This window comes from Cucurbita pepo, chromosome LG19 (genome assembly GCF_002806865.2).
Source record: "Cucurbita pepo subsp. pepo cultivar mu-cu-16 chromosome LG19, ASM280686v2, whole genome shotgun sequence".
NCBI classification, from domain to species: Eukaryota; Viridiplantae; Streptophyta; class Magnoliopsida; order Cucurbitales; family Cucurbitaceae; genus Cucurbita; species Cucurbita pepo.
The window spans coordinates 3,636,292-3,652,914 of NC_036656.1; the positions used below are offsets into that span (position 1 = coordinate 3,636,292).

The 16,623-nt window shown below is 37.4% G+C and overlaps 2 protein-coding genes and 1 pseudogene across 2 annotated transcripts; all 3 read right to left on the reverse strand.

The window, feature by feature from the left end:
- Positions 1-1,969: 1,969 nt before the first annotated feature.
- On the reverse strand, positions 1,970-2,652 carry LOC111782160. Its single transcript, XM_023662968.1, has 3 exons — positions 2,527-2,652; positions 2,364-2,438; positions 1,970-2,213 (listed from the first exon to the last, which is right to left on the reverse strand). The coding sequence occupies exons 1-3, from the start codon at positions 2,593-2,595 to the stop codon at positions 2,052-2,054; spliced, it is 306 nt and encodes a 101-aa protein (XP_023518736.1). The 5' UTR covers positions 2,596-2,652; the 3' UTR covers positions 1,970-2,051.
- A 1,885-nt stretch (positions 2,653-4,537) lies between these two features.
- LOC111781308 lies at positions 4,538-8,064 on the reverse strand (annotated as a pseudogene).
- A 3,459-nt stretch (positions 8,065-11,523) lies between these two features.
- Positions 11,524-14,919, reverse strand: LOC111781306 (auxin response factor 18-like). The gene is made up of 3 exons (XM_023661820.1): positions 13,066-14,919; positions 12,044-12,933; positions 11,524-11,967 (listed from the first exon to the last, which is right to left on the reverse strand). The coding sequence occupies exons 1-3, from the start codon at positions 14,143-14,145 to the stop codon at positions 11,898-11,900; spliced, it is 2,040 nt and encodes a 679-aa protein (XP_023517588.1). The 5' UTR covers positions 14,146-14,919; the 3' UTR covers positions 11,524-11,897.
- Positions 14,920-16,623: the final 1,704 nt, after the last annotated feature.

The window sequence follows — 16,623 nt, forward strand, 5'->3', positions numbered from 1 at the left end:
AATGTTTTCATAGGCATTTAATAAATTATAAAGCTTAGATATGATATAAATTTATAGTATTTAAATAAAAAAAACATTACAGTAAATATAACAAAATTATTTAATAGAGGATTTGTGAATTAGTTGATATATATATATATATATTTCTTTTTTTAACTGATGGTAAAAATTGCCATATTTAAACTAGGGTTCAGTTGGAAAAAATTGAATTTCTTTTATAAAAACGGGTATAATTTTCATGCTATAAAGACATTCAATTTAATTTAGCTTATTAAGATATTGTTGACCTATCTTGGACGGTTGACGGTAAACGTTGCATCGTTCACTCTAGTTTTGGTTTCAAACGCATCTATTAGAGAGAGATTTCCACATCCTTACAACGAATGTTTCGTTTCCCTCTCCAAATGATGTGGCATCTCACATTTTGGCATAAGAAAAACTCAAAATTCATTTCATCCAAAAACATAACATTAGGTTGTTGGACATCTAGGGGTGGTGGCGCACTTGTAGCGCGTAGCTCTCACCCCAGTTTTCTTTTTCTGCTGTTTGTACATTAAATTTAAAATGGAAGGTCTCCTTTTGGGCCTATAATGGGCTTTGCTCGACATGAGAAATAAGGCCCATCAAGAGCCTTTTTGTCACTTTTTCTATTATTATTCATTTCTTCCAAAAATATAATATTTTGCTATTGGACATCTAGGGGTGGTGGTGCAGTTGGCTAGCGCATAGGTCTCATAGCTTTGAGTTATCCTGAGGTCGAGAGTTCAAGCCTCTCTCACCCCAATTTTACTTCTTTTTTTTTAGGGGTGGTGGCGCAGTTAGCTAGCGCATAGGTCGAGATATTTTTTTCATTAAATTTAAAATGTGAGGTCTCCTTTTGGGCCTTTAATGGGCTTTTCTCATTTTTTCTATTAATTTTTATTTATTCCGAAAACATAATATTAGGTCTTTAGACATCTCGGGGTGGTGGCGCAGTTGGCTAGCGCGTAGGTCTCATAGCTTCAAGTTATCCTGAGGTTGAGAGTTCGAGCCTCTCTCACCCCAGTTTTCTTTTTCTGTTTGTACATTAAATTTAAAATGTAAGGTCTCCTTTTGGGCCTTTAATGGGCTTTGCTCGACACGAGGAATAAGGCCCATCAAAAGCCTTTTGTCACTTTTTCTATTATTTTTTATTTCTTCTAAAAATATAACATTTTGCTATTGGACATCCAGGGGTGGTGGTGCAGTTGGCTACTGCGTAGGTGTCATAGCTTTGATTCTAAGGTCGAGATTTCAAGCCTCTCTCACCCCAATTTTCTTCTTTTCGAGGTTTTTTTTCATTAATTTTTAAATGTGAGGTCTCCTTTTGGGCCTTTAATGGGCTTTGCTCGAAATGAGGAATAAGGCCCACCGAAACCCTTTTCTCATTTTTTCTATTAGTTTTTATTTATTCTGAAAACATATCATCGGGTCATTAGACATCCAGGGGTGGTGGCATAGTTGGTTTACATGTAGGTCTCATAGCTTTGAGTTATCCTAAGGTTGAGAGTTCGAGCCTCTCTCACCCCAATTTTTCTTTTTTCGTTGTTTGTTCATTAAATTTAAAATGTGAGGTCTCATTTTGGGCCTTTAATGGGCTTTCTCGACACGAGGAATAAGGCCCATCAAAAGCCTTTTGTCACTTTTTCTATTATTTTTTATTTCTTCCAAAAATATAACATTATGTCATTGGACATCCAAGGGTAGTGGCGCAGTTGGCTAGTGCGTAGGTCTCATAGCTTCCAGTTATCCTGAGCTAAAAAATTTTGAGCCTCTCTCGCCCTTTTTTATAATTATCGGTTTAAAATTTTAATTGAAACTACAAAAATTTTATATATTCATATTTTCGATAAAAGATTTTTTTTTTCTTTGAGTTCAGGAAAAAAAAACATTGACGCATATCGTTTTGGTTGTGTTACATGATTTCATATCAACTAGTAAGAGGGTAAGGTACCATAAACAACATAGGTTTGAATTTCTCAATTCCTTGTTGGAGTTGGACTTGTAAAAGAAAGAAAAATGACCTGAAAGTATTAGTTTAGGGTACGGGTCGAGTTATCCAGTTCAGTCGTATCGGTCTTCAGTTCATGTAGGAATCTTGTGAGGGTTTGCACAAATGCTTCATCATCGTTACAATTTTGTTGAGAATCTGAAGTTGGCTGAGTCACGGTGGTCGACAAATTATTGTCCGAGTTCTGTAACAATTCAAAAAAACATTTTTAAAAAAAATTAACCAAGAATTCAAAATTTTCCTTAAGAAAAGTGATACCAAAGTGGCGAAGAAACTAAAACAAAATCATTATCAGATAAAACCTAAATAAATTAAGGTCGAAGAAAGCTCTTACTGAGAACATTCGTCGTCGTTTTGACAGTCTCATTGCCTTCTTCTTGTTGTCCATCATCTCAACCAATTGATCGAACTGAATCAGATAGATACACGAACGTAAAGATTATTGAAGGCTTTATACGAAAACAAGAACAAGTGAGGATGGTTTTATTTGTTGGTACCTGTTTCACAATTATTTGGTATTTCCTTGCACATTCATACAGTCTTCTTTCATCATCAACACTCGACATTTTCAAACTTCTCTAAATCTCTATCTCTGTCTCTGAAACTTTGATAAATTTAAGGTAATTTTATAGGTATAGATGCAGGGGTGGCAAGAAAATTGCATGATGTTTATCTCGAGATAGAGAAATGAAGAACTAACCGTTACTCACCGACCTTTAGCAGAAACATGGAGAAAAGAACAATATCACTCGTTTTTTCTGATCCAAATTCTTCTTTCTCACGCAAAGGTGAGTTCGTAGAGGATAGATATCTCGTGAAAAAAGTCGTACCAATTCAAAAAAAATCATTCGATGAAACTTTCACGTGAATGTTTCTTAATAACGGTTAGATGTAAATTTGGAAACCTGGAATTCGAGGAACGTTCGTTGCTTTTCTCTTATACTTTGACGGTCAACAACATTAAATAATGGCTCCACCAACCTCTTCAAAACCCTAATTTATTAGAGAGATATAGAGATTGGTAATCACTAACTACTTGCCATATTACGTAACTTTTACTTTATGGGAAAATGAAACGATGAATGGTCGTCTGTAACTGAAAGTGTAATTTGATTTTGATTGGTTTGTTCGATGTTTTTGTTATTTTCTTCAATTTAAATGATTGGTTTTTATTTGCTGCTAAAGTCGATTGGTAAACTCGAACCGAGCTATGTGTTGGTGTCGTTTTTATTTAAAGAGCAATTATTCTTAGTCAATGGCCGATCCATAGTTTTTGTTCGTGGAGGTTTATTGAATAACCCGTGCCCAAAATTCGGAATTGGCATTCCCTATGCCCCGATATGCCCCTCATTTCATGGAGTTTTTGTTCATGGATGTGGTCTCCGTTCGTTCATATGCTCCTCATTTACTTGGGTGTCACATTGAATTAAATTTCACTAAAGTTTGGGATCTTCATCATGTACCTTTTGAGTTAATCCTCATCCACATGACAATTTACCATTGTTAGGTTTAGAGCGAGTGAAACTCATCACTACCTCGTAAGGGCGTCGAGACCATAGCATGTTACATGAAATGCCACCGTTCTTAACCGAGACTTATGTTAATCTCCGTCTCGAAACCTTGTGAGTTTATGAGTGAAGCATCTCGAGGTTAACATTGGAACACTTTTCAAAGTTTTCAAGAACCTTGTGGGTCTACTGCAATACAATTCATATATAATGTTTTTTTGGTTCTCGAGGGAGAGAATTCGAGTTTTCAAGAACACTTTTTGAAGCGACGCCTTCAATGTCATTATAGTTAGATAACTATCATAAGAGTTCAAGAAAGTTTTTCCTTTTCTCGTACTCTTTTAGTTAATGGAGAAAAGTTCTCTCTTTCTCTCGTTGTATTCTTTGACTAAATGAAGATTTCTCGCTTCTTTAGAGCCGAGTCTTTGCCGGCAAGGAAAAATGAACCAAACAAAAAAGAAGAAAGAAGTAGATTTTGAAAATATCTCCATTCGTAGGTCCGAGCACACTACTTTTCTACACTCTCATGCCTCTTTAATGAAAAATTTGTTCTATTGGCCCAAAAGGAAACTTCGAATCAAGCCATAAAAGAGCTTGACTGCAAGAACCACCCGTCGAGCAGAGATGAAATGACCCGAAGATTCGAATCAAATCCCCTAATATATGAAAGAGTGAAAAAGTACTTTTAATAAAGTAGCACGATCGACAAGGAGGGAATCGATCATTCTTTTCTTATCCAGGGTGTTTCAACCAACAAAGAACCTGCGTATATTATGATGAAGCGATGAACATTCTTCAATGGAGATGTTTAAAAATAAAATCCTATTGTTACTTTGTTTGTTGGACAATTACAGATATATAATCATATATAATAAACAAACAAGCAATCGATATCAATCAAAAGCATCAATTAAATCAATACCAAAGAAGAAAGAATACTTGGATTAAGAAGATCGCACTATGGTCCTAAGCACCAGTCTTACAATCAAACTCGAACCGATTCTTAAATCAGTAACACTAACTTTGGTCATTCACCATGTAATATAGCGAAAATTCGACATGGTTTGATTGTTACAAAAGTTCATGGAATAGTTCAAAGGAAAATTCTCAAAAGTATCTAAGAATCTAAATATAAAACATGAGATTTATTTGCCCTAGAGAAAGCGAGAAATTTGTATGGATCATGCTAGCATCAAAACGTTGCCCTTATAAATTATATATAAACAAAAAAATAACTAGTAAGCTAGGCAAGGTAGTGTCATGCCGTTGTTATGAAAGGGGGAGCATGCACGTGTTTAGAGCGTCTAGACGCTGAGAGCGTTGAGCAAGAGAGTCAAGGAAAATACTTCAGTGTCGAGACGGTACCTACACAGATGATTTGGCTTGAAAGCTTTCAGCACGAGCATTGAGACGCTATCATCTCGAGAATTTGAGTTTGATCTTCATCTTCTACTAACTCGATTGCTTAATTCAAGTCGAATTGGCTCCTTAATCTCGATTCTTTTGCTTCAGATTACTCGATTCCTGCAAAAACAGACGCATGGAAGTATTGGGATTAGCATCAATTGTGGTCTATAAATAGCACAGTTTAGGAGCTATCATATATCTCGGCATTGAAGTAAACAAGTTGGATGACAAAAGTTCATCTCTCAAAACGATATGCCTATCTTCAATTCTAAACCTGCCACAAGTCCATTTGAAATTGGGACAAAATTGTCAAAATATGAAGGATACCTGGTGAGTCAGAATGGATATCTCTTGAGAGATGAAATGATTACTTATAAGGGGAGAAAATGAACCTCACGGACCAGTTTTTCAATAATCTTGGTCTATCTAAAACATTCGATCAAGAACTGGCCCCTTGCTCGTGTAAGAACATTGGTGGCCTTTCAAATATTTGGAAATACCAATGGAGTTGAGAATTCTAAAGAGAAATGACCGTTTGACGATCCAAGTATCATTTAATAGACAACCATTACCATCTCAAAAGTCGATGCTTTGGAAAACCAAACCAGAAATTGACGTAGCATACAAGACTGACACTATTCACCTCCTAATACTCCAAACTTGAGAAGTACATCCCTCGTTTTCTCATGTATAGAACCTCCATATGAGAACGTAAGTGTAACGGCCAAAGCCCCACCACTACCAGATATCATTGTCTTTGGGCTTCCCCTCAAGGTTTTTAGGGAGATGTTTTCACACCCTTATAAAGAATGCTTCGTTTTCCTCCCCAATCGATGTGGGATCTTATAATCCACCCACCTTTGGGCCCAACGTTCTCGCTGGCACTCGTTCCCTTCTCCAATCGATGTGGGACCCTCCAATCCACCCCCTTCAGTGCCCAGCGTCCTTGCTGGCACACTACCTCGTGTCCACCCCCTTCGGGACTCAACCTCCTCGCTGACACATCATCCGGTGTCTGGCTCTGATACCATTTGTAACCACCCAAGCCCACCGCTAGCAGATATTGTCCTCTTTGGATTTTCCCTTCCAGGCTTCCCCTCAAAGTTTTAAAACGCATCTGCTAGGGAGAGGTTTCCACACCCTTATAAAGGATGTTTCGTTCTCCTCTCCAGCCGACGTGGGATCTCACAGTAAGCAATAGATTGAAACATCTCAGCATGTCACCACCAGGAACATATAACAAGTACATATACATATTTCTTGTTAAAACGAAGTGGTTTTATTCACTAATTACTATCTCAATTCTCAATCAAACAGCAAAAATCTACATATGTGCATCAAAATTTCCAAATTCGTGCAGTATAATTTAGAAACAAAAAAATAGTTGTTGAAAGAAAAACTAAAAAGAAGAAACTATCTCGCTATGGAACCTCACCGAGAAGCCAATGACCAAAAGTTCAAAAGAAAAGAAGGTGAAACAGCAAACCAGCTAATGAAGGCCATTGCAGTGGCGGACTCGAACTGTGCACAGTGGTTCAGGCCACACTTGTCAAGATCATTGCCTATGAGAACAGTAATCCCAGCTGATGAACATGCAGCAGAAAATGTAAGGGTGGATGTCACCTGCAGAGGACACAGTTCCCTATTTCTATTAACAATTACAAATACCAACAAAAGAAGTTTAATAAAATAAAGTTATATTAGTTTTTATGATAAAAACATCAATTGAAATAAACATAATTAATTATGTTATGTTATGGTTACGAAAAAGTATTTATCAGAATAAGGTATCAATATCAGGCTCATTCCTTCCAAATGGTAGACTCATGATTCCAATGGGATGCTCATTCTATTACAAATCACAAATAGGAACATCAAACAATGAAACAAGAAGTTTCACCTGGATTCTCATTCTTCCAAACCATACATAATCTTAGTTTCAAATCAAACTAAACATCAATCTCAGACTCTGCAACCTATTCGATGAGAATTATGCGACTTTAACAAGCTCCTGGATTGCACATGACTTATCAGACTACAAATAGAAGATGCATACAGTTCGACTAAGTGTCGTTGGAAGTATGACATGCAAAATATTCTTACCGCATCACCGACGATGAACAAACCAACCATTGTGCAGTTCCGCAAGCTTCGCCTAACTAATAAGGCATATGCATCAACTATTGCCAATGAAAGCTCCACAAACATTGTAATCCAACAGCAGCAACAAGATATCTGACAGGAAATGAGAGGATCAAACATATAGGACATCTTAACATCACAAATTTTAACAAGGAATAATATTATCCAACAAAACATACTTCTTTTATTGCTATCGCCATCAACAGAGTTTAAGGTTCATCGGCAAATATAATGGACAAAGCACACAATAACAAAACAATTGTACTGGAACAAAATCTTCAGCAAGAAAAGACGAAGAAACACGCATTTTCAGGTTCAACAATAGCTTCTCTTTTTCCCACTAGAAACGTGAAAGGTTTTTTGATTCTTCACGGATAAAATATTCCGAACGACGTCCAAATCACGCTAAATCCGTCTTAATTTAATCAACATTCTTATTTCAGTTCATTGACTCATAAACGCCGCGAAGCGAATATTTGAGATAATCACAATCGCAACATCAAACAAAATTACACAGAACAAAATACAATGAAACAAAAATTCAAGAATTACGTACCGAAACGCAGTGACGGAGGGAAAATCACTGGTAGTGGACATAACACAAAGAGAAACTGCAGCAAATATGAACTGAAGAAGACGGAGAGCAAGTCCACCAAGTGTACCAGGCATGCCCTGCACATCTTTCATCTTCCCTCTCGGCGCATTGTGTACCGCTCCTTCCGGTACCGGAGGCGCCTCCACTGGATGCACCGCCGGCCGGCTCACGTTCATCTCGCTCTACAAAAGCTCGTTTACATTCACACCATAATCCAGAACCCTAATCAGTCATAGCTGAGCCAGTACAGCTTCTCAGTTGAAGGCCGAAGGTTCCTGAGCAAAAGGAAGATCCAAAGTCCATGAATTCATCATCTTCTCCATCTCAAACAGACACAGCTCGCCACCACTTCAGTAACAGAGCAGCGAGTAGCTCCGAAAAGGTAAAGCTGCAAATACAAGAAGGAAGGACATTCGAGTATGGGCCGACCCATTTCTAATTTGCCAAAGCCCATTGGGCTTTTAATTTGAATGGCCCATTTATATCTCATTATGGGCCATTCTTAAATTTCCATTTATTGATTTAACTTTTAAATTTTGTTATCTATTTTGAAATTAAATAAAAATGAATCCCTTATTATTTATTTTTTTTGTTAAATTTTAAAATAAAAAAATTACGTGGAAATATTTAAAATTTTAAAAGTAATAAATATTTGGCAATAATATATTATTGAATTTTAAAAAAAAATACAAGTGTAATTTAACAAATTAAACAAAAATCCAAAAGAAAAAAAAGAAAAGTAAATGCGACATGTCGCTTTACGAGTAACGAAGGAGGTAAGTGTCGGGATAGTTATATGTTGGGATGTCGGTCGAGACTCGTGAGTTGGCAGCAAAATGTGGGGCCTACCGCACGGGTGATGTTTCAGAATACCATTAAAAATAATATAACAATGTCGTTTTCCATCACCATCTTTTATTATTATTTTTAAATAATAATAATAATAATAATAATAATAAATTTTAACATTATTTTGTCTAACGTCAATTTCACCAAAACCATACAAAACAGCTCATAAATATGGTTGTTGGTTGTTTTTTTTTTTCCTTCCAAAAAAAAAAGAAAAATTAAAACTTTTTATTCCAATGACTTCTTTCCATTTTAACCGTCTGCAAACGTAACAGCTCAAACCCATCGCTAACAGCTCAAAACGCATCTATTAGGGAGAGTTTCCCACACCCATATAAAAAAATGTTTCGTTTTCCTCTCCAACCGATGTGAGATCTCACATAATCTAGTTAGGAAAGGTTGAGTGTCGTATGAGAACTCGTGAACCTTTCAATTTCTCACCGTCAATGGACAAAAATGAAACATACGTGGTATCATCATTCATAATACTGACTACGAAGGAATTGTCGGACTAATTTTTTTTTTTTTTTAAAGGAATAGACAATAAAACATGAAATTATTAATAAAATAATTAATGTAGTAGACAACATCATGTAGTAATTAAAGGGTGAAAATGACATAAAGAAAAGAGCCCTAAAGGGAGAGGGTATGGTGACATTAGGTGGCCCTTGGAATAGGACATGTCCAACTTTGTACTTTGGCGTTACATTAATATAGACCAAGAATTACACATTAAAGGAAAATTAAAACTTTTATTTTCCCTTCCCATTTTTTTTTCTTTTCTTTTCAAACAAATTAATTATTCTAACTTTATAAATATATTTTATATTAAATAAAATGAGAAGGAGATATGTAAGCCATGTGCTTTAACAAATCATGTGAATTTTTAGTACAAAAAGAATACACTCATTGATTAGCTTATTATATCCACTATCAATTATTTATAGAATATAATGGTTCATTTATTGATTTTTTTTTTTTAATTTTAATTTAGTATTTGAGTTTTATGAAATTTTAATTATTAATGTGTTTGGATAACTACGATTTTCTTAAATAATTTTTAAAAAAATAACTTTCAAATTAGTTTAAAAGATTTTTCCAGTTCATCCAGATGTTGTTTGCTTTGGCTCAAATCACACAATTCATTCCCCTTAAGAGCACAACGTTCTTGTTGGTACATTGTCTGGTGTCTGGTTCTATACCATTTCTAACAGCCCCAAACTTACCCCTAGAAGATATTGTCCGCTTTAGCTCAGATCTCACACTTCACCCCCTTGGCGGCCTAGCATCCTCACTAGCACACCACTCAGTGTCTGGTTCGATGTCATTTGTAACAGCCCAAGCCCACTGCTAGCAGATATCGTCGTTAACCACACGATTTTAAAATGCGTATGTCAGGGAGGTTTCCACGCCTTAAATGTTTCGTTCCTCTCCAACCGATGTAAGATCTCACATTGGTGTGAGAAAAGAACATAGCATTCCTTTATAAAAATATGGAAATATCTCCTGAACAGACGCGCATAAAACTTGAGGGGAAGTCCGAAAGGAAAAGATCAAAGAAGATAATATATGTTAGTAGTGAGCTTGGAGTATTAGATCTCGTATACGCTTCTAATTGAGATCGAAAGAAAAACCCTATATTGAAAGTGCATTAATTAATTGTAGGGTTATCCATGGAGTTTGCCTGGTTTGGGGGACTTGGATCTCTCAAAAACCCTAAAAACTAAGAGAAGATGAGACATTTATTAAGACGTAAGGCTAAAGCAAAGTAAACCCTAATGAGACACACATGTTTTCGTTGCTGTCTTTGTGTTTAATGCTATTCCCCGAAACGCCGCCGTATTTGGTGGAATAAATATGTGAAAACAAAGGGAAGGAAAAATATTTATTATATCCAATGTTTTAGTCGATAATATATATTTTATTTTATTAAATTATTTTTACTATATATTTAAAAAAATATATAAGAATCATCTCAAACCGAACAAGGGAGAAATCGAAGGAAGTGGAGAAAAATTTATTCCGCTATTAATTTAACGGAACGGAAAATTAAGATTATATTGTCTGTCCTCATCCCTAATCGAGAGGGTTCGACGACTACCCGCTACCTGCCTGCCCGCCTATTAGTTACGGTCAAAGGCAAGCCATGATAACGTAAAACCAAAGCCAAACAGTCCGCTCAACGAAACGCCGCGACACAAGCAGCGAGACATCCCCCCTTGTAAGAGATGACGTCATCCACACGTGAATTTTAATGAATCCTCGCCACGTAAGCTTTCCAATGGTCCCACGTTCTCACGTGTGCCATTTACTCCTTTCCGCTTCTAACTTCGCCACGTCGGCAAAATATATGTTTTTTTTTTTTTTTTTTAATTTTGTTTGTTTATTCGAACTTAAAACCAAATATTAGTTTTGACTTTTATGTTTCCCTTACAAAATTGATGACGATCCTCAATCCCTAGACCCCACAAATTATATTTTAATCTTTAATTATTACAAATAATTAATCCCCACACGTGCCACACGTGACCAACACCTTTCTCTACAAACTTCACAAGTTCTAAATTCAAATTCATTGGTACTAAACATCACACTGTAGCGGCCTGCTCGTGTCTCGAGATACTTCTTTAAACTACATAAACTCAACGGTTCAAAACTGTAGACAAGCTCAACATTGCTCAACATTGTTTTGAGGGAAGACAAGCATGGTTGACAAGCCACTTCAAAGAGGCGACTAGACTACGGTGCTTGTTAAGCCATTTCCACCCCCAAGTGTTGACACAATTGGACCGGTGCATCCCGCCTCATCTTTCTTTGGCTATACTTGTATGTAGCAAGCCATGTTAGTACAGTGAACCACACATGTAACTTTTCCTTCATATGGCTTGTTTGTGTTTTTCGAGACGCTGCTTATGACTCAACATGGGAGAAGGGGGCGAAACTGCACACTTTCGCGTTCAGAGCATTGTCCGCTCTGTCCGAGTGAACCGACATACCAAAAATCGTTTAACTTATTATATCACATTTCATGATAATGCTTCTCTTACAAACACAGTTCATATACTTTGAAACCACTTCCATTAACATTAAGAACTAAAATCACCTAAAAAAAAAGGAACCCAAAAAGAAAAAACCCCACAAAGTTCATCAAAGAACAAGAGGATGTAAGAAACTTCCAAAATTCAAACATCCCTTCTTTCCTTCCATAAGTTGGATTGGGAAAAGAACATAAAAATTAAAGCTTTTCAATTTCAAAGGAAAACGACATTATGATCTTTAGCAGCTCCCAGGTTTGCAACAGACAAAGGTCAGCAGGGAAAACGAAGAACCTGATATTCACCAGCTATACACTTCAAAATCACTTCTTCTAACCTCCTACATTGTTACTTCCTGAATCTGTTAGAATTGTCAATCTTCTTGCTGTCTTCATGAACTCGCTGTAATTCGAAACCGACGTGTTAATCACCGAGAGACAGTAGTGATTCAATGTTGCAGAAGGAAGCAGAATCATACCTGAATTGTTCGTCGCCGACGTGCTTGACAGCACCGGAGATATCCCGGTACAAGACATGGTTCAACATCTCTGAGTTATCGATGCCGAACATGTTTCCGAGTTTTCTGTACAATTCTTCATAGGACCCAAGTGAAGAAAGATCGAGGGTGCGACCGACGTCTTCTGATTCCATGAAGACTTTACAGTGGCCAGTATCCAAGTTAGGCTCGACATCTTGGCGATTGTCCTTGTACCATTGGAAATTTTCGCAAGACGAGCGTTCTGGTAGTCCTTGTTGATGTAGTGCAGATCCAGAACCGTTTCCATCCGACGAACTGTTTCCAGTACCAACTGGAGAAACGGTATCACCAGAACAGCTTTGAGACATCTGCAATTCGGTTAGTATGGGTCTGCCGAAAAGTATTAGCTGTGGAGTCTTTACGTTGTCGAATTTCTTCGACGTTTGAGTAGAATGCGCCATGGTTAGCAAGCAAGATACATTTTCACTCATACTTGGCTTTTCAGTCATTGCATTACCAGAAAGTCTAGTTGATCCAGCAGCTGGATCCAATGATCGATAACGAATCGGAAACAGACCCGACTGCAGTTTACTGAGATGAAAATCCGACAAGGATAGACCAAAATGAGCATGCCTGGCTCCCTGCATGCCAGCAGGGTTGTTGTCCGGAGGACAACCGAAGGGGCTGCCTGGACCATGGAGATAACTCGCGAACGGCGACATAGAAGGCTGGTTATCGTGGGGGAAATCAGGGTGTTGTGGATATCTGAACTTTTTCCTTGGAGGTGAGAACGGGGCAAGATGAATCGGAGATATGTTCGATACCAATTCGACCAACCACGGGCTAACACGTTTCACATTCTGAAGTAAATCGGGCTCGTCCCAAGTAACCTGGACAGTATATGGTATAAGCAAACAAGACCGAAACGATTCGTGGAAGATCACCAACTAAATGAACTATGTTTCATATACATTTGATGATTTGTAATGGATGCATATAAGATAAAAAGAACAGTGATTTACCTGTAGAAGCCTCCATGGTGATTCAGGCCAGCGCAGTGGGTCGGCGGCCTGAACGGTGTTTATGGTACCCATGAACCAGCTTATCCGCAAAGAGTCCTCGGTTTCGAACGCCATCTTGAACCGCATACCCGAGCACCACCGGATCTGCAATGCTGCTTTCACCAGCCCTGCCTTGACACAGAACTCAGGAGTACTAGCTCTTGGATAGTATACTATTTCAAAGGGCTGCCCATTTGCAGCAAGTGTAGCAGCTTCAATGACTGATTCAGCCTTCACTTTCCCTTTTCCATTAGTCCTGTTCACTCTGTTTTCATCTTCCCTCAAGAACGTTGAGAAAGCTCCATAAGGCACAGCACAGTTCCCACCTGCTGGATTCCATCCACACGGCGGTTCCGGCCCATCTCCAATTCCTCTCTTCGCTCGTCTAATCCCGACGCAGAGATCTCCATTTTCAGCCCTCAAGAACACAATGGAATCACCAGCCACAAGCTTCTTATGGTTAACAAACGTACTCCATCCCGTCGTTAAAAGATGTCGCCGAGGCGTCCCACGGTAAATGTGTCTGAATTTCCATGTCTCCCCATGAACATCCTTAGCAAGAATTGTCTGAACCGGTGGATCGGCCGAGTAATCCAACCGAGGGAAGATGGTTTCAGCACAATACCTTGGAACAGAGAAACCCCCACCATTGTTAGCATCAGATTGAGTCAATGTCTTTGCAAACGAAGTTGGCTTATCCTGTTCAGACCCATTAAGCCTTCCAATTCCATCATCTTCAAACTCTAGTTCACTTCCATTAATGGGAATCAACCTGAGTTTAGCAAAGACCTCATCCGTGTCAGGATCGGCAAGGAACTTGATAGCAGAAACTCTACAAAGCGTATATGGAGGAACCTTAGAACAGTTCCTGAAATCAACTGGCGCACAAGCATGCTCGGCATGGCCTTGAGGAAAATAGAAAACCCTGGCGTTCACCGGCGGCATTTGAACCATTCCTCCAGCACAAGCATGCCATAGCTGAGGATCTAAGCATTTCTCCATCTCTTTCACTTTCTCTTTCGAATCCATAAACGTAATCATCTCAATTCAAGGAACCCACAAATTGAATTCCAAAATCCTCAGAAACAGAACATTACAGAACGAAAAACAGAGGAATGGGTCTCCAAAATCTCCATTATCATATAAAAAATTTCCCAATTTCCACCAAATTCAAAGGGACTCACCAGCAGATTCTTCTTCATGGTTTGACCACTCCAAACCCATAAACTCAAATTGGGTCAATCAAACAAAAAAAAAAAAACCCAGAATCCGTCTCGAAACTCGAACAGAATCACAAGATCACACACACCCTGATCGACAGCGGCTAGGAAACCCAAAACCCAAGTGGGAATTGATGGAAAGAGGAGAAAAGTGAAATGAAAACCCTACAAAGACGAAAGAGGGAAGAAGGGGAATTGGGAAATTGGGAAATTAGAGAAAGTAGAAGGCAAGGGCGTCGTATTGTTCGTCTGATTCTTCGTCTGTGTTGTTGTTCAGAGATTGAATGAGTGAGTGGATGGCCGACATAGAAGCAGATAAAAAGCCGTAGACACTCACAGACAGAGCACAGAGAAGAGGAGAGAGAGAGAGAAAGAGAGAGAAAGGGACAGGTTTTGGATCATCAGATCATGCAAGCGTCCAAAAGCAGAGAGCAGGAGTAAAAAAAAACATATAAATTTGTAGAAAAAGAAGATAATATAAAGGGATTTCTTACCTTTTCTTTGGATCTGAAGAAAACAGTGAAGAGTGTATCTCCAGGAGCCACCAACACAACAAAGATCTTTATCCTCCCTTTTCTTTTTCCCCTCTTTATTATTTTATTAATTTTCCAAATTCTCTTCTCCCTCTTTCTAATTTTCTAAGGTTTAATGTTAACCGAAGATACGAAATCGTTACCTTGAGCGGTCGACAAGCGACTTGACCCACTCTAGACGTGGGTTCGATGTAGTTTAAATGACATTTATCTAAAACAAGGTTTTCGAGTTAGTTTAAGGTTACTAAGTGACTAGCTGGTTGTTGTCACGTGTCACCACGCACACAACTTTACTAACGAATCATGGACCACTACCATGTACAATTCAATAACATACACGACGAAGTACAATTTAGTTTTTATCTCTATATCAAGGGAGGAGCATGAGCGTAAGCAAGTTTTAAATCATAGAGTGGGTATCTAACAAGTTTTTATTTTGCACGTATTTCCACTACTTTTTTCGTGATTTACTTTGATGGCTGACACTTTACCTTCAACTAAATTGATGACCATTCGATCAACTATTGATTGTTTGTTCAGAATTAGGCAACCACGTCCGTTTTTTGAATGAATTGGAACTCTTATTAAATTTGTAAGTGGGTATGAATTAGATTGATATTTTTAGTGACATATAACTAGAAAGATGTATTAATAATGGATTGAGTGAGAAGGGTAGGCATAAAAAGTTTAGGGTTTTGACCGGTCAAAAGTTAATTTTGATGGAGTAATTTAAAATAATTAACCTTCACGTGACAACAATAGTAAATTTTATTTGAGCGATAAAATATGCCCGGCAAAACAAGAAAAACCTACGTAATGATTGGTGCTTATCACACCAGTTTCGATACTTAAAAGTGGTTTAAGAGAAGATTCGTGTAGCGAGATCCTATTAGGGTTTCATTGTGTTCTTTTAGATTTTGAATATAAATGAACTGGGTTAGGCTAGACCATGATCAATCGAATTAGGGTCATGTTGGACCCTTGTCCTATATGAGGCTGAGTAGGGAGCTTGAGCCATGACTCGAGTTTCTCTTATTTATCTGGTTTTGTGGCTCGATTTCCTTTGTATTTTAGTCCGTTTTATTTCATGTCGTGTTGTTTTAGCCTTATTTGTAATTAAAGAAAATAAATAAAATCATGAAAAACAAACATGAATTAGTATTTGATTCCTTTCCAAATTTTGTAGCAAGGAATAATTCTTTGTCTCATAATAAATAAATTACGTATTGTATTTAAAATAACGGATGGCGTGTACCACAATCACAAATATATTGAGTTGACGCGCGTCGGCCTTGTCTTGGAAGCCTTAGAATCTACGTGTTTTTTTTTTTTTTTAATAAATAAATTCGCCTTTAATTGAAATTGAGATTCCAGTTATTTTTATTATCTTTTTATTTTTTATGATTTTAAAAAAAAGTTTGAAAAATATGAACGCTCTCAATTGAGCGCGTGGGAGAAAGTGGTGGTGTGGTGACGTGTTGCATGGATGATTCAGTGCACGGTAAAAGTAAGTGACGTCATTTACCTTTTTCAATGGTCAAAAGTTACTCTATTTTATTTACCCCTTCCCCTCTCCTCCTTGTTCTTTTACTCCTAATTTATTTGATGTAAAAATAATATTTTAGTTAACAAATTAAACATAAGGAATATTGTAAGAATAAAAGCAATTAGAAATATAATATATTTTTTGAAAAAAATAATTTATACTAAAAAATTTTAGAATTATATAAATAAAATGTCGACATCAATAAAATATCTTAATTTTT